The 22,619-nt window shown below is 30.4% G+C and overlaps 2 protein-coding genes across 2 annotated transcripts; both read right to left on the bottom strand.

Moving 5' to 3' along the window:
- Positions 1 to 6,317: 6,317 nt before the first annotated feature.
- Positions 6,318 to 7,047, bottom strand: LOC101217643 (auxin-responsive protein SAUR50). The gene has a single exon (XM_004136343.3). The coding sequence runs from the start codon at positions 6,944 to 6,946 to the stop codon at positions 6,620 to 6,622; it is 327 nt and encodes a 108-aa protein (XP_004136391.1). The 5' UTR covers positions 6,947 to 7,047; the 3' UTR covers positions 6,318 to 6,619.
- Positions 7,048 to 11,986: 4,939 nt separating this feature from the next.
- On the bottom strand, positions 11,987 to 14,924 carry LOC101217416 (ATP sulfurylase 2). Its single transcript, XM_004136342.3, has 5 exons — positions 14,114 to 14,924; positions 13,175 to 13,580; positions 12,629 to 12,889; positions 12,466 to 12,552; positions 11,987 to 12,379 (listed from the first exon to the last, which is right to left on the bottom strand). Exons 1-5 carry the CDS (start codon positions 14,671 to 14,673, stop codon positions 12,242 to 12,244), a joined length of 1,452 nt encoding a protein of 483 aa, XP_004136390.1. The 5' UTR covers positions 14,674 to 14,924; the 3' UTR covers positions 11,987 to 12,241.
- Positions 14,925 to 22,619: the final 7,695 nt, after the last annotated feature.

Below are 22,619 nucleotides of genomic sequence, written 5' to 3' on the forward strand. Positions count from 1 at the left end.
TTAAGTCTACCAATGCTTGAAGGCCAATTACTTTATTTGTAACCATCTCTTTCCAAACAAGACTATGAGATTCTAATACTCTAGGCTGAATCCAATCTTTTCTAACATTTGGATTCAAAAAAATGTTAGGCAAAAATTTTCAAATTGTTAACAAGCTAAGCAATAGTGGAGACTAATTGGTGTAATGATCAAAATATGTCGGTTGGATCCAAAATAAACAAAAGAATAGTTTCAAAGTTTAGGAAAATACATTTAAGAATTGATTTGAAATGTATTGATTAAATAGAGGACAGAACAAAGCAAAGGGCATTGCATTATTTTCTTCAAATTGATGATCCTTAGAATCGCCATTACAAATTGTTTTGTGTACGAATTAAATTGAAAGAGCATTAAAAGGTCCCCTTTTTGAAGTGCATTATTTCATACATATATGTTTGTGATGAAGAGACAGAGCAGTAAATATGAAGCAGAGTCCTTCCCTAAATTAAATAATGGATATTCATTCATAAACTAATAAAACTTATACCCATATGATTATTAATAAATAATAATGTTCTGTTCCCCTCCCACCATTTTCGATATATCACAAGACTTCCATATTTATTTTGTTAATTAAACTTCCATAAATTTAATTAGATTAACTTTGATATATACATAATCTACCTTGAATATCTACCCACGTGGGAATTATTAAAGATTTAAGATCTAATGTATGAAATTAATTAAAGGAGGCAAAAAAATCAAACATTAGGGCTGAAATCCGGCAAGGTATACCCCTATAACCCACCCAACTTCCCCCACATGTGACACCTTTTCTTCTTCTTCTTCTTCTTCTACTCAAAGAACCAAATACTTTTTCAAACACGACCCCGACCCCGACCCAACTTGAGATTAATATAATATAGGTGTCATTCATTTAATAAAGCCATATTCAAAAACCTTTGTGAGGGCCAACTGATGTCTTCTTCTCATCCTTTGATCAAATAATATAACATAAGAATGAAAAGACCAAATTCATTAAATTTGGTGATTGTTTTCATAAGTGTAATAAAGTTGAATTTAGAGTGTGAGATATTATTAAAAAGTTGGATTAGTAGAGTAGAGATGGAGAAGATGTTGTTTTGTTTTGTTTAAATTTAAGCCCATAAGTTTAAAAAACAAAGAATTAAATTAGTAGTAAATCCATAAAGTGACATGGGAACTACTTGATTTGATGCAATCACGAGCGCTGGTCTGTTGTTGATGAAAATCCCATTTGTTCTTCTTCTTTTCTTTCTTTTATATTCTTTTTCCTATTTTATTAGATTGAAAGAACAATATGTATATTCTATGTTTGTTCACTGAACTATATATTAATAATTAAATAAAGCTTCATATACTCATAATCTTAACTACTCTCTCCTTTCTACATCTTTTCAAATCTTATTCTTTTCCCTTTTTATTCTATTCTCAAATTTAATCTATTTCTTTTTCAGCTTTCTCTTTTTTCCCCCATATTCCTTCCAATTTTTCTCTTAAATATAATCTGTTTATTCTTAAAAGGGGATGCAATCATGTTAAAACAAAATGCATTCATTTCAGGATTATTAACACTAATACTGAATCAATCATTACGACTTCAATTGCCTTTCTTATCACTCCTATTTGTTATCTACTCAATAACATCTCATTCATTTATTAGTTAATTATATTAATTCAAATGCATTATTTAAATGGGGACTGAGAAATTATGAAACTCCTATCCTTGAAATATAAAATGAAAATTAGAACATGAAGTGGTATAGGGATCCGTAAAAGAAATTGAAACCTAGACATCATGGCCGTGTTTTTCTATGTCACGACCACACCAATGTTTCAACTAATTTCATGAAAAGAGTCTTAAGAATTTGAAATATATACAAAAAGTATAGGACGATCAAATACTGTAAGATTATTTTTTAAAATAAATAACAAATTATTGAGGTAATTTTTAATTTAACGAGAAAGGAAGTTATACAATGTTCTACACGTTGTCTTGGAATCTTATAAACAAAAAAAATCATTAATTTCAACTTTGAGTTCATGCATATAATATAATATAATATAATATAATATATAAGATGTCTAAGTTAATGCACATGAGTGCTTGCTATGAATATACATAAAAAATGAGATAAATTTGAACATATATGAAATTAGAAATTTGAAAATAGGAGACTAATATGTTTAGAGAGAGAGAGAATCTCGGGAAGAGAACAAAGGAAATCTCTTGCATGAATGTCGAAGTAACATTGAGAGATTGGAAAGGCCAATGATTTAAATAAGAAGAAAAAAATAAATCCAAAACAAGAATTTAAATAATCCATGCAATTTGGATATTAAAATTTCAATTTTACATGATGATGGATGTGTCCATATAAGATACATTGATATCACAAATAAATCTACAAAATATTTTTTTTTTAAAAAAAGTATTTAAATTAACAATTGAGTTATTTTTACCTTGTTGAAATTGATAATGCAAACTCATGCTAAGTTATTCATGGAATAGTTGCACGTATTTTTTATAAATGATTAATGTGTTTATAGATAATGCAAATATATACATATTCTATTACCATAATATAGGGATGGGTACAAAATACTTTTTCCATATAACCAAAGATCTCCTAAAAGAATAATCTATGAAAATTTTATTATATTTAGTAGTTTTAAATCTGATTTAACAGGCAATAATGACGAAATCTAGAAGAAGAAGAAAAAGAGAGAAAGGAATTAAATAAAATAAAAGAACAAAAAACATTTGTTGAAAAAAAGTTAGCACACAACAAGAGGAGTGAGGGATGAAAAACTTGAAGCAAAATCTTTTAGATTAATTAGTAATATAGTTAAGATAGTATTAGAGAAATGTGTTTTTAAAATGTTAATTAGGAATTTTGGAAAATGAAAAAGAAACCTTTTGCTAATTAGGAAAAGAAAAAAGAGTTAATTAAGAGACACTATTGATAGGTTTATTTTTGTTAGTTTTTTAATTTGATGTTTGCTATTATATATCATTATTTAATATATTGATAACAATTTTATCAATATGGGATTTAAAAATAACAATAAGTTTAAAATAGGGCAATGATTCTAAATGAAAAATTACTAATATTAGAAAATTTTCATTGCCTATTAAATTATTAATATTAATTAATGGAAGATAAAGTCCAATAAAGAATGATATTTTGTTAATTTTTGTAAAGTATATTTATTTCGAGATTATTTTGATTTTTGGTAATCTATTTGGTATAAAGAAAATCTATAATTGTATAATTATTTATTTCAAAAACAAAAAATATTCAACTTTTTTTTTAAAAAATTTTAATAATTTTCTTTTTCAAGGTTCTCTTTTAGTTATTTATATTTTAAATTTAGGTTAATGGTTTATAAGTTTAGACAGCAATATCTTGAAAAGATATCAACTTTTTTCTTTTTTAGGAAGAGAAAACCAAAAACCAAAATATATATTATAAAAATTTAAATTATATTTTAAGTTTGTTTTTGTTTAGATTCTATTTTGATATTTAAATTTATGAGCAATAATTTAAGATTCACTTAAACTAAACTAAAAGAGAATTAATCATTGTGTATAGTTTCTTAGTGTTATAATAATTCTATTAGAGTAGTAGTTTATTATTGAAATTTTTTGTTAGGCATCAGAAATCCAATTACGACATTTTTTTTATTAAAACTCAAACCCTAAACCATACATCCATTAATATTTTTCATTGTGAAAACATCTATTCATATTTATAGAAGGTTTTATATTCAATTTGAAAACTAACCTTTTCAATTGCATAAAGTTCAACTATATTATAATTTCATACTAATTTATAATATAAATTAAAACTATAATATATAACATATATTGTAAGTGTTTGGATTTTACTAAAATTTTTAGAAATACTAATAACATAAAAGAAGAAAAAAAAAAGAAAAATTATAAACGATGTATTCGAAATTTATAGTACAAATATATGCTCATTTTGAAGACTTGTGTTGTCTATTTGCAACTCGTTTATCTAAAATAAATAAATGATTAAAATTGATTTTAATTAAAAGTATATAAACTATAATAAGAAGAATGATAATAAATATAACACAAATAATTTTAGACATATATATTTTAACAAAATTGAACGACAGTAATGGTATTTGTTAATAATTAGTCGAATACTTTTTTTATTTGACTATTTTTTTTATGTTTCAAGAGAATACTTTATTTTGTAAAATGTTATAGAATTTTATGTTTTTAACTATTTACTTATTTATTTTGGTTGTTAAAGGAAATTGGTGTAACCAAGAATTAAAAAATTAAGAGAATTATAAGAATATTTATATAAAAAAATTATGATATCAACATAATTTGTTTGGAAAATTTCCAAACTAACTTTGAGTGCTACTAGTTATTAATGAGAGAGTTATTGTAAATTTGAAAACGATTGAAAAATATTTTTAAAAGATAGTAAAATTTTAGAATTAGTATGTTCAATCGTAGATTAGTTGTGCAATTTTGTTATATTTGAAAATGTCTCTTATTAATTTATATTTTGGAGAAGAAAACTCGACCTACAAAACAATTAAAATAATTTGCCAAATACACTTATAAAATTTAGAATAGAAAATCAATTTGATTTTAAAATGAAATATCATATGATATCCTCAAAATTAAATAACCTTGGTGAAATTGAGAATAAGAGAATTGATTTAATAATCAATGTTAAATGTAGCATTTCTCTAAATGACAAAAAAAAAAAAAAAAAGAGAATTTGCCATGTTATAGAGATTTAGAAAAAAAAATGCAATGATAATTTTATAATATACCCCAATGAATCATTTTCTACCATTAGATTTTTGAAAAAGAACATTATAACTATAAGTTATGTAATTTAACATTATGAAGGGATGAAGAGATGAAGGGATGAAGGGATGAGAGATAGTTAGTTAAAAAGAGTCCTCAATATTCTAAAAATAGGGTCAATTATAAGTGTTTACATTTAGAAAGTCTTAAATTATTTTGCGTCAGATGTTTTCCTCTCTATCTAACTTTCCATTTAACACTATTGCCATTGACCTATTAAACTATTTTTATAATTAAATAGTTAGTATTTAAAGACAAACGCATAAATGTCCTAATCAATAAATCTATGCATAACAACAACAATAACAAAACCAAAGTCATTCATAAATCTCCCATTACATCTATTTTCACGTCGTTTACTTAAATATTTAATCATAAGTTGTTGTTGCATGGTAACCTTTTTTAACTAAAATATTACCCATTAATATAGATCATTAGTTCATCAATATGTACATGTGTAGATGTTTGTCTTAAGCTTATACCCAATTTTTAATAGAAATACGGAACAAGTTGCAAATATCACCACTGAAAATAGTGTTAGTTGCAATTAAATCTCTAAATTTTCAATTATAAAAGTTGAGTTCTTAATAAAGGAATTTTTAGTTTTTTTTTTGTAGATAGTTTAAAAAATTAGGTCTATAATGCATAATATAAAAAAATATGAATACACCACAAATTTACATTTCATACACTAAAAAAGTATGATAGATTTCAATGGTTGGATGTTAAAATTGAATCTTAAAGGTGTAATAGTAATAGTTGTAAAAATGATAAGCACAAACTATACAATAAATAGGATTTGAATTTAGGAATGAATTTTGGAACTGAGTGTAGAAATGAAGAAAGGGGAGGTTTTGTATTTGTTGAAGTGGACCTAAAAAAAAAAGAAGAAGTGATTTCCAAATTGAATGAGGGAAAAGTGTGGATGTCCACCTATGCCTTACCCCTTCACTACACCTATACTCATCCTTTATTCCCAACCCTCCGATGCTCACAAATTTCTACTGAGCTTGTGGCCCCTACTCACATGCCTTCCTCGAATCCTGAGGGTTTCTTTTTTCTTTTTATTTGACACTGCGGAGTCCTCTTCTCTCATCTCCTTTCCTCTCCTCTATACTCAGTCTGCTGCTCTTCCAAAAATTGTCCTTTTCATGTTTCATCTTCTACTTTAATTACTTTAAATTATTACCATAATATAAGATCACCTCATCTCATCTCAACACCCTAAATCCTAATAATATGCATATAATAATTAATAATAAAGAGAAAAGGGGAAAAGGTAAAAGGGCAAAGAGCGTTTACAGAACATTCCATTGCGTTTTGGATTCCATATTTTTCTAACAGTTTTAACGGCTAAAAACGGTTTGAGTGAATCGAGAAACCCCAAACCGTGAACGCTAAAAATGGGAAATTTAAAACCAAAACAGAGTAGACAAAACCCTTAAAATCAGTGACTAAATTAGTGGATTAAAAGACAAACAAAATCACATTCACAATATCAAACAAACAAGCAACCACATTTCCACTCTTTTACTGTCATTAGTCAAATTTTTCATTTCCCCAAATTCTTTTTTTGTTACATTGGGAGTCGTGGCTTTTCCTTCTTCCTTTCAAAGTATTATATGGCAGAGAAGCAAGTGCAGCAGCTTCATCATTTTAAGCCAGAAGAACCAAAAAAAAAAAAAAAAGAAGAAACACTAACTACTAAGTTATACATATATATATATATGTCTGAATTTAAAGTTGAGTAAGAAGGGAAGAAGTTAAGGCTAGAAAGACTTGTTCATCGCAAGGAATAGTGAGGCCTCTGTCATGATCGAACCCAAATTCTTCAGCGGCTTGTTGGAGCAAGATTTGGAAAGGAGGATGGTCGAGAAATTTGATGGGGACAATGTGTCTGGTTCGGTGTTGACCAACGTAGACAACAAAATGGCCTTTGGGGACGTCGAAAGGGAGACCAGGTTGGTCGTAATGGGGCTTATTTCTGCCTAAGCTGGAGCAGCGTTTCAGTAGGTGTTTCAGCACCGCCGTTTGTGGGCTTTTGGTGGTCTTTGTGATCGCCATTTTGGGTTTAGCTAGGCAGAAAGAAAGAAAGAGAAAAAGAGAGTGGAAAGTGAGGAAAGTGAGGAAAGTGAAGAGCGAGAGAAGTGAGAAAGGAGAAGGGGGGGTATTTATGGTGATAAAAAAAAAAAAAAAAGAAACAGAGAGAAACAGGGCCTTTTGAGTTTTTGGGTTGGGTTTAGCTTAGGGTAAATATTAATAAGAGACCATTTGGTGTTTTTTTCTTTTTCTCTTGGGAGAAGTGAATTAATTACTTGTTTTGAGCCCAAAATGACCCTTTACTCTTTCCCACAACTTGGCCCCTCCTTCCCCTACCCTCTTCTTTCTTTCCCTCTTCTCTTTTCTTTATTCCTAATTAATTTAGACCCTCCCCCCTATTTCATATTCTAAATTGCTCCAATTTTAATAACATTTTACCAATGCTTATTATTACCCTTATACAATTATGTGGTCTAACCACACCAATAATGGTCCAATTAATAATAACAATAAACACTCCATACTACCAACTCTAATTCTAATACCTATACAAGTAATACTAATTCTAACAATAACCCTTAATGTGTTTACGTAAATTTCTAACATAATCAAATTACGTTCTTTCATAACATAATTTAATGTGGAGTCTACGTCTCATTACAATTACTAAATACACACAAACAACAACAAAACAAATCCAAGTGAAACACATTTTTAAAATTTTCCCTGACTTATTAAGTTATACGTCGATAAATAAACTATCAATTTACTAAGATTAGATTTAAAAATCGTGATTACATTCATTATCTTATATTTCTAAATATGTTATTTTTAATTTAATATTCTTATAATTTATTTTTCAAAAATAAATTTTCTAATAAATTCACGAAGATTCAGCATTAATCATGCCTTAAAGCAAAGTATTTTATTTTATTGTGTGTGTGGGTAAATAATCTAACTACATCAATTTCTATTGTTCTTAAATACTTCTTAAAAATACAATGACTTAGTTAGATAGAATTTTAACTTTCCCAAATTATAATTTAACTATTCTCAAGATATTTTTTTTTTGGCTGATTAATTAATTCTAGAGATTCTTAAGAAACCTTATTTTATTCAATTGCTTTAATTCTTGGGCTGCCCCCAAATTGAATTACAACCATTCAAATCCATACCTTTTGGCCTAATATTAATTTTGAAAGTTGTCGTCCACGGAAAAGAAAAAAAAAGTCAACAAATTTGTTGATTTGATTTAGAATCTTTGTTAGGGGGTTGGAATTAGAATGCATATGTTATATTAGAAATCGTATCTAATATAATTAACTATATATATATAGTCATTTAGGATATGACTGTTGTAGAGTTTAAAGAAATACACTATAATTCTTTAATCTCTGATAGAGGCAGTATTAAAAATGTTGTATGTAATAAAATAGTGTTTGTTTTTGAGAAACTGATAGTGAAGCAGTCTTTATGAAAATAGTATATGGTTGGAAGAAAATATAGAGTGGGTTTTGGTTTGACTTAATTTTGGTAAAAGAAAAGCACTGTTGAAGTCAAAGGATGACTGTACTCACAACTAGTGGTTGTACTTCCCAATACCAATGAATCTAAAAACAAAACACAAATATATTACAATCTTTGTAAACTCTCAATCACAAATATCCTATTATATTCCTTAATCATCTCATCTCATTTTTCCACCATCTGTGGCCATAAAAACCATATCTTCTTTTTCTTTCTCTTCTTCTTCTTTTTCTACAATTAATATTAAAGTTTTCTACTTTCAATAATGATAAATCTTAAAGAAAAGACTATTATTGTTTTGTTATGATTGAGATAACAGTGTTCTAGTGTTTATTATTGTTATTATTGGTGTATGTTTAAGCTGTACAATAATATGATACGGAAATAAAAACTTTAATACATTGTTATTGATTAATATAATTTATTATTACCTTATATATGCATATGTTTTTGGTTACAAAATGAGGCCTCATCAATGCCATCCATTTGTTTGGTGAAATATTATTATTGAAAATCTCAATCATAATAAGGCTTCTTCTATAGTACCCTCCTTCTCCTCTCCTCCCTTTCAACTCTACAAACAACATTCAAACCCTCCAACTACAACTCAAACCAACTCCTTTTAACCTAATTATCCTCAAACTTAAATAAGTTTGATCGATACGAAATCGACGCAACGATATACACGATTTTTCACTAAACAAGAGTGTGTTAACTTCCTCTACAAATAGGGAGAGAAAAATATATTGAAGTTTATATAGCGTTAATTATTGATAGAGGCCTTAATTTGTATTTAAAGATTTTTTTTTTATATATATATAACGAAACTTTGTTGTTTATATGATGGTTAGAGATATTGGAGTAGAGAATTATTTGTCATATTTTTGTTAATTAAGGAGTGACTTGGAGGATTAAGAATCCTTACGTTATATGTGGCTATTGAATAAGATTGGACCTTAGGAGAGAATTATTATAGTTGAATTATTGAAATGTCAAAATTAAAGCATATGGTTTTTAGTTTTGTGCATGAATTGGAAATAAGTCTCTTAAACAGCCTACATGAAATGAAGAATTTGTCTTTTCTTGTTTAAGAAAAACTTAAAACAAAACCATTATTCAAATATTGGAAAAACCTAAGAGTTTAAAATTTGATGACACACACTGATTAATTAAATACATGGGTCACCTCTCATGTCTATTTCCTACTTATAATTCCAAATTATTCAAAACTTATAATTTTCCCTACAATTATTAAAAATTATCAAAAAAATTTCTTATTTATGTGTTATATTTTAAAAAATAAATCATGGGAAATCTCTCCATTTAACAAATTAATAAACTAAATTAGTCTCTTTTTTAGAAAATATTTGAATTCATATCCCTAAATTTTAAGAATTTAGACTCCATACAATAACTATTTGACTTTTGGTTTTTTATTTTTAAAAATTAAACCTATAAACATTCATTATACGTTGCACCACGAAACTTCTTGTTCTATCATTTATTTTTTAAACAATGTTTTTAAATCAAGCCAAAATTTGTAAATGAGGAAATTAGGTATTTTTTTTAATTTTTTTGTTTTTGTTTTCTAAATTTAGTTAAGTTTATGATTTAAATTATTATAAGAAATAGAATTCACTAAGGTAACTTTTCTTTAAAAATGAACATATATGTGGGACAGGTAAAAGTAGTTGACTTGGAATTAGAAAAAAAAGAAGATAAATGAATCCAAATTAGATGGTGGAAATGAGATAGAAAGCCATATAATATCAAAGAAAAGGAGTTGTTACCTTACACTACCTGTTGAAAACAAAACATACAAATAAATTTTCATCGATCGAAAAAAATGTCAAATTATTTATAGCAATAGATCGGAATAGATAAATGATAGATCTTTGTATTACTATACAATTATGGATGGACACTAGACAAACTTATATCAACTTCTATTGGCGTCTCTATTACTAATGATCATGAATAATCTTTTACTACTAGATCCAGAAGTGTTTATCTAAATCGTAAAGAAAATAGAGAGTTTATTTTATCTCGTACATAATTGAATCTATTTTCTATATTTAAAATGAATATCTTTATTTTTATTTTAAAAGAAAAGAAATGTGTTGGATCCTTCTACTACTACTCCTCCACGTTGTGTGAACCAAATTGGTTTGGCCATTTGAAGGGAACATAAAAACAGAGCAACTATGTATATGCTCCAATTATCTCACCGAAAGCCAATCACTTCCGTACCTATTTTCTATGTTTACAAACATAACACAGTCAGACACCAAATTCAATTCTCTTTGCTTATCACATGAAACTCCACGTTACTTTTTCCCCCAAACATCCTCGACGTATCATTCTCAACAATCTTATATCAATGTATATATAAAAGTAAGGACAACTATCTTCGAATAATGATTTTTATTTTCTATAATTAGCGTAACCCACAAGATAAAAAGGTCAGATTGTTTGTGCTGTGCATATCACACTGCCTTTTGTTGCTGCACTGTTGTACTTTCCGGATGTACCTAATCCTAGTAATGCATATACCAGAAAATTGGTGCTTTTTGGCTTTGCTTAGTTTCTTTATTGAGAAAACAGGCTAAAACCAGTGATGTGGATTTGCCTAATCTCTCTCTCAATTTTATGTTGTAAATTTGTATTGGGTAATGGTATATTATTAAGGGGATATGTAGGACTTTTTTCTTTGTCTGTTTTCAGAGTTTGGATTATTGAGGAAAAAGAAAAGACAATTCAACACAGGGTGGCTGACAAAAAAAACAATCACTTTTGTTTAGTTGAAACTACAATCTAAAGATATCTACTGTTGGTTAAGTTCACTAGTTACAAGTATTGGTGAATAGTTATGGGGTTAATAATATCTATCTCATCTGTCCATAGGCTCAATCCTATTAGGCCCATCAAGCCCATGAGTCTACAAAACCGAAAGGATCTTCAGCATGCCATCTAGCTCACCCATTATTTGGAACCTCACTTTCCAATCAAAATATGTAATGTAATCCCAGTTTGGGTCCAATACTAAGTTGAGCATTAGGAGAATTGCAGTGGGTGGCAACTCTAGTCAAAGAAATCGCAAATGTAGTTCGGGTTCTTTTGATTTTCTAGAAATACAAAAATCCTCGCTCACTCCCACTCCCTACCTTCTCACTTGTGTCTCCCAATGACAGGTTCTAGTTTCGATCTTCAAGTCATCCCCATCCATCGATCCTTGCCAATCCAATCCACTCTTTTCTAAATGCTCGCCTTTGCTTCAACTGTTCATTTCATTCATCTTCATTTTCTATTCTCTCCCTCTCCTCTCTATGTAGCATCTCCTCTTTCCAACATAAATGTATCTCTCATTAAAGAAACATTTATTTTTTTAATTACAAAACTGCCTCAACTCTGTCTTTATTCAAATGCTTACCAACTAAATTTCATTCTTGTATTGGATTTACTTACCATTTAATTTTACTCTTCAGCGACGTGGTTTCTACTATAACCATCAACTGCATATACAAATAAATAAATAAATAAAAGAGGATCCAAAATATAAGAATATCATTTCACAAGTAAAGAAAAGCTACAAACAATTCACTTTCACAAGCATATCTATCAGACATTTGAACAAAAATAGAATCTAAAAAGCATAAAAACCGAGAATACATGTAAGATTTATACACAATTGAAGTTGGCATTCTGCTCAAATCAATCCTCGGCAGCTTCCTCAATCAACTCGCATAGATTTACTAAACTCATTCCTTCTCAAATGACCACAAAAAACCCTCCCTAAACTGACAATGCAGCCTGCTGTGGCGACGCCTCTTCCGCCTGCAAGCTCTCGTAATAATTGACCAACACTTTCCATCCACCAGGGCACATGAAACCATCAGGAGGATTCTCACCTGTCCTTGCGTACGTTCGCATCTAATACAAACCACATGTACAACTCAGTTACTATTGTCACAACAGAATTAAAATGACATCCTGTCCGAACTCAACTTGGCTCTTACCTTTGTTCCAGAGATGAAGAGGAAATCTTTAGCACGAGTAGGGTCGAAGAACGCCATCTTCTTCGCAACAGTATCGTATGCTGCTACCTGCGGTCAACTGGATGTTAAAATGAAGAGGGCAGAAAGTAGGAAAAGGAAAAGGAAAAGTCGTTGAGATACTGACCTTGAAGGGCAATATGTTTAGCTTCTCAAGGCCAGGGGCCATACTTAAGACCTTCTTGCCATGATCTGGATCATATAAATCTCTCTTCTCTGTTGGGTGACCCATTCCAGCAGGATCTCGACCAACAATGTAAAAATTTGCACCTGCATTGATCCTTGCTTTAGCATGCCATTGTACTTCGGTTGGACCAGCATAATGCATTGGCGACGGGAAAATGGAAACAATGGTCGTTTCAGGGTCAAGGATTCCATCTTCTAAAACCTATAGACATAGAACGTCTCTCTTAAACCACAGAAACTAAGTAAACAGCTAAGAAAATTGAGCACTCATATTAACTGAAGAGTAGAGATGAATCATGTCATTCAACCAACATTCTATTGACTTTCTTGGTCGAGAAAATCAAATCTTTCATTTCAAGTTATTGAATGTTGGAAAAGTTAGAAAATTGTACATTTTCACTTATAAAGAGTAAAGAGTCTGAAAATGGGGAAGCTTTTGAATGATAAAGAAAACAACTCTTTAGAATGATGATAGTGGAAAACAAACCTTGCTATGTTGCTCCATTCGAACATCCAATGGCACATCATCTGCTTTTGTGAAACCTCCCAAAGGATGAAGCAATAGAATTGGATTCTTGTAACCCATATCTAGAAGTCGCTTTCGTGTATCATTCATTAACAAAGCATGACCATTATGTACAGGGTTTCTCAATTGAAATGCAAAAACAGCATCGGCCTGACGCCTATCAAACTCTTGCCGAAGTTGTTTCGGAGACAGCCTATAATGATCAAGTCCATCATTGTATTTGATGGGGTTTATTACTTCAAGATCTCCACCAAGAAGCCAGTTCCCAGCATTTGTAATGACCTCATCAACATATGGTAACCCAGGTGCAGTTGTTCCCCAAGTTCTAGCTATCCTCTCTTCCTTATTATGCTTGAATATCTCGATGCTGCAGAATTGTTCAAAGTGAGGATGGAAAATCACATGATTTGGTTCCAGTTTGACCAAACATATTTCTGTACATATTGGCCTTAGTTTTCACAAAAAGAAAGTTTCGAGAAATCCAACACTAGGCGTTTGCATTTGTAAACCCATAAATCTAAGATCATCACCATTGTCACCTTTGTTCGAACTTCAAATAAATATGTTATAAACGAGATTGTGGAGCATTATTAAAATATTGTTCTCCAACATAAAATATGACATGATCAACACAGTTGTTTCAAGCAAGTGGAATATTATGATTATTATAATTGTAACGGAGCATCTCTCAGGATTTAAATAATTTAACTTGTGTCATATCATAACTTCAATTATAGGTGGCCAAACATAGGGTGGAAAAGAAAACAAACTCATATTTCATTAATCAATACTTCAAACAAAAATCCAAAAAAGCCCATCGCCATATCTCCACATCTCCATATATAGAGGCTAAAAGATCGAATGAAATTAGATTAACCAACCCTTCAGAAAAAAACTAACCTGCGAAGAATACCAACCAAATCTCCATTGGGACCAAGCAACCCCACATTAGATGAGGACCCAATTTGGTCCTTAACATCGTCGCCAATGGCAAGAACAATAGGAAGCGACATGTTTACAAAAGACCCATCCTTAATTTTGATGCAATTGAAATGCAAACTCTGCAAATACTCATCTTCTCTCATGAACCCTCTCAACGGGCTCGCCCATCCTTCACTAATGACATGGACCCATTCTAGATCAATTTGGGTCAATTTAACCTTCGGCAATGGCTCGGCCTCCAAAACCCTCGAGGCCCTTTCACTCTCAGGCACAACCAAGTCGACGACAACCCCACCATCGGGGTCGATCAACGAGCACTTGATCGAGGAGCGAAGGGAACGAGGTGAATGGCTCTGCATTGTGGATTTAAACAACACTAAAGGGTGAGAAACGTAAATGTGTTTGGATTGAATTTTGGAGTTATAAATGGGAATGGATGTTGTTTTTTTTGTAGTTTGAAGGTTGTTGATGGTGAATTGAGGAGAAATGGCGATGTGGAGTTTAGTGAATAGAGACATATTGGGTTGAGAAAGGAAAATGGGGAAATGGGTTTTGATATTGCCAAAATAGGAATATGGAGGTCCGATGAAAATGGAGAAATGGGTTAGATGTATCTGTAAAAATGGAGAAGATGAACATGCTTGTAAGGGAACCAAGAAAATTGTGTAGTCTTTAGAGATCCACACGTTTGTTTGTGGCCTTTTGTGCCTAGAGAGGGGAAGATGCGTTTGGTTGCGGCTAATCGTCTCTCTCTCTCTCTCGCTTCGTTTGAGACTAAAAACACTTTTGTGGCTGTGGTTGTCAATGTGATGATGGGCTAAAACCCCTATGATTCTCCTCCGAAAGCAACGTGCACACGGTGAGACAAAAAAACACCCTCACTCAATCGATAGACCCTATAAATTTGAATCAACAATCTCTTAATTAAAAAATCTTGTAATTTATAATTGAATCATGCACATTATTACCTATTATCAAATATAAAGTTGTAGTCTAATGAAACTGTGGAAGTTTGTGGAATGTCATAAAATGGAAAGTTACGACATAAAGTCTTGAATTGGTATAGTTGAATCACTTTAGAAAATAGTAATAATTGAGTCGAGCTTCATGATTAAAGCTAAAACTTTTGAAACCTTGACAACTAAGCCTACCTTACACTAATAGTGCATATGTCTCAAGTAGATGTCAAACTTGAGACTCTACAAATAGTATCACTATACCACCTCAAGGGATAAATAAAGTTATTGTGTATTTAATCTAACAAAATACTACACACGCCAACTTAACTTGACTCTACATTAATGTAATTTCTTTTACCAGCTAATATGTATGTCTACGCACTCTCAATTTTATTTTGACTAATTCATTTAGTCCTATCCAACAATACAACTTTAAGAACGCTAAATTTGTGAGTAGAGCAAGGATGATGATGAAGACAAGGAAGACAACCATTATAGCATATTGTTCATCCAAAATAAATTCCCTTGGCTGACTGTGGTTTGAGCATATGTAGAAAATATCTAAATATTTTACTTAATGGTTAATAGATGTTTGAATGTAGACGCTTTATGTCTATATCATGTTATATAATGGTAAGATTCTGACTTGATTTGAAATTCAATCGTTATGTTAATTCTCATAAAGTTTAAATAGTATTATGTGTATTGTGTGCGAATCTTTTGACTTATATTTAAATAATAAGGATGTTAGTGTTTGTTTGGAATCTAATTGAGTGCTGCTTCTCATTCAATCTTCTTCCTATAAGGGCACAAGAATTAGCTGCCTTTCATCAATTTAACTTTATGCTTCCTCTTTCCTAGTTTAATTATATTCTAAGTGAGAAGAGAATTATAATTTATTGCCCAAACTTAATGTAAGACCAAACCATTTAATTTAAATTATATTACACGATCTATTCAAAATGAATATTTTTTAAAAAATCTAAAACCATTTGAAAAACATTGTAAAATTGTGTAATTATTTTTAGCTGCACTGTTATAAAAATATATTTTTATTAGAGTTATTATGAGTGAAACTTGAATGCAACTTTGGTTGTCTTTTAAACCTTTTTTTATAAAGGATATGGTACATCTAGACATCTCTCCATTAGATGGACACCTCTTAACATTCTCATCATTATCGCTTCATTAATGATCAAAACAAATAGTATAAGAAGCAAGGAATAATACATAAAAGGCTAGAGATAAGCCCAACAACGACCCGGAAAACTATGTAAAAGTATGAAGGTTTAAAGCAATAAAGCTAGCACAGTAGTTGAAAAATAATTTAGATCTGCTAAACCAGAAACCAGTGAGAGCTTGCACATCTTCCCATAGTTCATTATCGGTTTTTTACTTGTTTTTGAAAACTTTGTTGTTCCTTTCAATCCAAATGCTCCAAAGGACAACCACAATGGTGTTGAAGATCATAATACCTTTTTTGTATTTTTGTTGGTGTTGTTATTTCGCTAATTAATCTGGATCTCCCACCTTCTCCCAAATATTGTTAGCAACAACACAAGTAATGAACAATTGGTTTCTTCCTTCTTCTTCTTCTTTTCTTCTTTCTTCTTCTTCTTCTTCTTCTTCTTCTTCTTCTTCTTCTTCTTCTTTTTTTTTTTTTTTTTTTTTTGCATATGTAAAACCCTAGTTGTTGAAACTTCCTAAAAGTTTAAGTGTTAAGTGTTATGAGAAGTTAAGTGTTTGTTGTTCTTTATTAGGTGGGGAAAAAGAAAAGAAATATAGCTAAGTATGGAAGGCGTAGTTGGCGGCCAAAAGGAAAGAAGAAGGCTTGATGGTTAAAAATTTGACTAAGTGTTGAGAGGTTATTTTATAAGGTATTAGGCGTTTTGCTCATGTCCTAGGTGAGAAGAGTGGTCTTTCGCGAAGAGAACGTCTAAGAGACAAGGTTGGGCATGGAAATTTCTTGGCTTTGGGCGTTAAGGCTAGGCGAGATAACCTCCAAAGAGGTTATCTAGGTGTTGAAGGCTAGTAGGCGATAAGCTTTGTGTTGTTGTGTGCAGCCGAGATTGGGAGCTTGGGGAGGGGACCTTGGCTACATGAGGAAAGGCTAGCATGTAGGGAAGCTTGTGGCATAAGAGGTTATAGGTGAAGGCTCTTGAAAACAAAAGCTTGGCGATGAGGCTTAGGCAAAGTTAACTTTGCGACAAATTGATCAGAGGTTTTTTTTTGGTGAAAAGACATGCTACGACTAAAAGTGCTTCTAGATATTTTGGGTAGACGGTGAAGTAGTTTTCAAGTGTCCTAAGCATGCAAATGATGGTTTCATGCAAGCAGAAGGTGCCAAAGTCCACTTTTCAAAAAACTCTATAAATAGGCTCGTTTCAGAATTAAATTTCTCTCAATTCTCTCGTGTAAATTGAGTGATTCAAGTTAGAGAAGCTTCATTGATGGGTCTATTTTTAAGTATGAGGCCTTCGGATGAAAACGTTTAAGGAAATGTTGAGTTTGAAGTTCAAGAACACTTGAAGGTCGGATTTCAAAGGATTCTAATCAAGGTTGAATTTCTGTAAGCTACAGAACTAAATTCTTCAAATTTAAAGCTAATATTTTGAGGTAAGATAGTTTTCTCATTTCTAAGCAAGTTTGAAGAAGGAAGTTTTGAATTTTGAGTTCTGTTTTAAAAGTTATGAGCAATTAAAGTTGATAGTAGTTTTCTGAAAAATTTTAGTGTTCTAGGTTGTTGCTGAGGTTGGTCGAACATCAGGGTGCAAGGGTGTGTGTGTGCGCATGCAACGCACGACTGTGCGAGGCGGGATGCGTGGCACCTGAACACGTGACAAGGCCAAGTGCGCACAAAAAACATGCGGCTAGACCTCTTGATGGTCTGCCTGCGCGCGTGCATGTCTGTCACCCAGGCCATGTAGTCAATAGTGTGCCAATGTGCCATTACACCCAATTTTGACAAGTTTTGAAGTTTTTGAAATTTTTTTAGTTTGGTTTGATAATTTGATTCTGGAAGGCTGGTTTAAGTTAAAATTCTCAAATTTCATGACAAGAAAGTATTGGACAAATCCATAGACCATAGAGTTAAACAAGTATTTGTGTGTGACCTTTAAACATTTTGAAAATAATTTCTAAGTTGAAGTTCATTGTTTTATAATTATGCTTCTCAAAGGTAAAAGTTTACTGTTTGGGCTTGAAGAAGTTTTTATGAATTCAAGCATGAATTTTTAGTAAATATCACGAGCATGCAAAGTATTATTCAAGTGAAGGTTATAAATTAAAAATGTTTTATAAGTAAAGTGATTTTAGTATGGAAGTTTTAAGCATCATTTGAGATTTATGAATGTGATTTTTTGTAAACATGTGATTTGTAAGTTTTAAGTCTATACCGAAGTTATTAAGAGCTTTCCTTGTTATGAAAATTATAGAAAAGCTTACTAAATGGTCTACAAAATGCTTTTGTTGGACATAGAACGATATTGTCATCCCAAAAAATAAAGTAACACTAAGCTCAATCCTCCACTCATAACATATATTCAACTAAGTTCAACCAAACATACAAAAAAATTCAATCCGACTTTCTTTTTTTATTTTTTGGTAACTATAATAGTAGTAATTTTAGGATAATAATGAAAGTGCATACTGTAACATTTTTTAAAAATGGTTATATAAGTTAACACTTATAACATTCTCTAGAATACATAATTAAGTTAGGGGAATAAATGGGCCAAAGCCTTGGGCTTCTCTCTCGAAGCTTTATATAAAATGAAGATTTTATGCTCTGGTTGAATAAATGAAAAAATTGAATATATCTTTCTAAACAAAAGGTGAAGATAAATATATATATATATATATATTATATATATATATTCATTTAGAATTATTTAATTCTTTTGTTACTTAATAACTATACATAGGACTATTAAATGAAATTTATGATTTTGATGATGGTCACTTTTGTTTATAGGTTTGGTAGATGATTTGATAATCTTCTATTCTTGTGTGCTTGAAAGAAAATACAATTAATAAAAATAAAAGTCACGTGTTGTGCTGCATAATTAATAACTCTTCTAGTTTCAACTAATTAAACAAATATATTAAATTTGTATAATTATTATTTACATTTAATAAAAAGAGTATGCTTTTGATTTTTAAATAAAACCAAACCCAATGATTCACGTGCAATGCCTCTTTCTCAAAGTTGGTGGAAAAATGTTGCACCCTTTTCTTTTTCTTTTTCTTTTTTAGAAAAATAATTATTATACAATCATTTTAACATAAAAAAGTTCATAAATTAATTAGTGATGGTTTATAATACTAGTGAATAACTATGTGATTTGTAACATTATTTTTAAGAATCTTTTACATTAAAATTTAATTTATGAATCAATTACCAAAATTTGCAAATATAAAATACAAATAATTATACTTTTAAAATTTTATTTCTTTTTATCAAACAAACCATGGTATTAGGAGGATGAAGTTGGCCAAAAGAACGAGCATGTTTGATCCAAATACAAATGGTCTAGTCTTTCAAAGTTAAAGTCGAGCTCGTTGTAGTAAATAATAAAAGTGAATATGAACCATGAAAGGTGAGCCGAATTGAGATTATTTTAAAGAAAAATGAGATTTCTTGATTTAAACATCAAATCGAACCGATAGTTTTTACTAATTAACTTATTCTCTTAAAATACAAATTTAAATTGTTACGACATCTCACTATTTTGACATCCATTTAATTTAATCATTATATATAATCAAATCACTTTTTCTTCCACCAAACACTTTTACACGTATACTTAATTATCCAATAACGAACCAACATTCTTGTTCCTTCAATTCTAACAATATATTAAATTTTCCCAATAACACGTATAGTTTAATTTAGTTTAGGGAAATGACAAGATGACGATCATCATATATAGCTTCACATTCACGTCCGCTTGGTTTCTTTATATTTATTGTACAATCGAAAAAAGTTAGCAAAAATTTATACTTTTCAATGGCACTTTTATCACATAATTACATTATTTTATTAATGCCTAATCATGAAATTATATTATAAGGTTGTTAGAAGAGATTTGGGGTCGTTGGCTTTAAGGGTGTTTGTTCCAATTACGCAATCTCTAAACTAACTATCCATATATATACCCTATGGGCTATTCCAACTACCATAATATATATAACATCAAGATACGGGTTGGATCATAATATATAATGGTAGAAGTTTCTTGTAATATATTTCTAAAAAGTAATGAAAAGTAAATTAAAAACAAATTTTTTACTAGAACTTTTTCTTAATTTCTAATACAAGTGTAACTGATTCAACCTTCATTTTGATTATTAAATAATTATACTTATATTATGTCGGTTTAACAGTACTTAACTTTGACGATGAATAATAATAATACTTTTTGATACATTTTATTCAATAAAAGAATAGGACTTTGATATATGCAAAACACATGGTTGAACATGATAACACATGAATTAATTTAACCGTAATTGACAGTTAGACTGATCTCTTAGAGTTTGAATGGTTCTTATTGTGTTTAATTTTATTTTAATTGGTGTTTGAGTTAATTTCCATAGAAGATAGGTGTTTGAGTTAAATCATTTTGATCAACCCAATGTTGGACAATGGTAAATTATATTCATATCATGTATATGCACTGCAATACTCTCCCTTACTGTGAGTTTAAAAATTGATTGAAAGACTCAACAAACAGAATTCCATATAATATTGATATTGAAAGAGGAAATGGCTTTACGATGTTTTGAAGTTTAAAACTCAAAAATTGTACTATGTTAGTTAAATCATCAATCACTTGATCAATACTTGTATATATCTAATATTATTTCCAACCTGAATTAGAAAATGAAAGATTAAATTAAAATAATGCTGATTTTATGGAAGGAGGATCGAAAGTGTTGATGCCTAAATTTTGATAGCAGAATACACCTTGTACGACCTTTATGCGGCAACAATAGTAAATTTGTAATTTGATAATAACACAACTCATAAATAGAAAAGTATGATTGAAAATATCAATATATATATACCTGTTACGAACTCAACAACTAAACAATAAAAAAATGTAAAGATTGACACACAAATATACGTGGTTTACTTACAGTGTGTTAGCTGAGGAAAAAAAATATTATTAGAAGGAATATTTTGATAATACAATACAACGTCACTAGGTTAGAGAGTTTATATATGCAATACTCCTCTAAACTCTATGGTTAAAATCGTAAATAACTACATCAACGAATCGTAACGATTTTAAGACTTTCCAACAAATCTCTATGTTGATTTGAATTTTCTCCCAAATAAATGAGGTATATATAAAATTGCACCAAAAAAGTGTCAAATGCAACATTGTTTAGATATACACATACTTCTCCCTCGTGTTTCAAAAGTGTCCCATAAGAGACAATTGATAATTCAAAACATTTAACAAATCCAAACAATGTCGTTGGAACTTTACTTGTGGAACCGGTTTTGTGAACATATATCAGCACGTGGTTAATCACCAGTATCAATTTTCATCATCTTAACTCTCTGTTTATGACTTCTTAAGAGAAGTAATATCACACATCAATGTGCTTAGTTCTCTCATGATGAATAATTTGATCCTCATCTAGGCACATTGCACTCAAACTATTATAGTATACAATAGCTCAGTCATGATGTAAACCAAGGTCCCTAACTAGACCTTTCAACCATATTACCTCTTTTAGTAGCTTCTATCAAGGTCATGTACTCTACTTCATTAGTAGACAAAGTAACTTTTAGGTTGTAAGGTTGTCTTCCAACTAAGAATATAACTATCCAAAGTGAACGCATAGTCATAAACCTCTTGCTGTCAACATCTCCAGCATAGTTAGAATCTCATAATAATTAGTCACTAGACATTTTGTGTCATTCCCATAAACTAGACCAAAATTAGATGTACTTGTAAGATAACGAAAAATTTCTCTGAACCTGCTAACAACACTAATAGTGAGACTCTCGTACTGGGTTGTTCGTAGTGTCACATAATGAATTTAAGATATTTCAACAATATCAACGTGGTACTGATGCTTAAGTAAAAAACTGTAATAGTGTAGCAAGTAGAAAATTTAAATATTTAAACGAAATGCACTCATAATGAAATTCTAACCTAGTTGTGATGTCAATATCAAGGTTATTATTGTTATAGCAATTCACCTAGAAGGAGTGATGAGAATTCTTAATGCCTTGTATCTCGTGTAACGTGTTGGTATAAGCTCACTGACTAGAATGCATTCTCTTGCCAGCTCGCATAATGTTTAAATCGCCAAATAAACACCTCACCTTCTAATCAAAACGCCAACTGATAAACTCGTGTGCCGATCAAAACATCTAGTGATCACCTCGCTTGTCACTCGATCAAAACGCCTGATTAAATCACCTAGTCAAAACGTGTACTGCAAAACAGAAACAGGTTAGAAAATGACCGAGTCGCGAATCTTAC

Source organism: Cucumis sativus, chromosome 3 (assembly GCF_000004075.3).
Source record: "Cucumis sativus cultivar 9930 chromosome 3, Cucumber_9930_V3, whole genome shotgun sequence".
Classification (NCBI taxonomy): Eukaryota; Viridiplantae; Streptophyta; class Magnoliopsida; order Cucurbitales; family Cucurbitaceae; genus Cucumis; species Cucumis sativus.

Bases quoted from the DNA above. Each gene is read 5' to 3' on its own strand.
- LOC101217643 (XM_004136343.3), bottom strand. From the start codon at position 6,946: ATGGCGATCACAAAGACCACCAAAAGCCCACAAACGGCGGTGCTGAAA.
- LOC101217416 (XM_004136342.3), bottom strand. From the start codon at position 14,673: ATGTCTCTATTCACTAAACTCCACATCGCCATTTCTCCTCAATTCACC. The intron at 12,890-13,174 runs GTTTGTTTTCCA...CTATGTCTATAG, and splicing joins GAATGGAGCAACATAGCAAG to GTTTTAGAAGATGGAATCCT. The intron at 12,553-12,628 runs GTCAGTATCTCA...AGTTGACCGCAG, and splicing joins TAAACATATTGCCCTTCAAG to GTAGCAGCATACGATACTGT.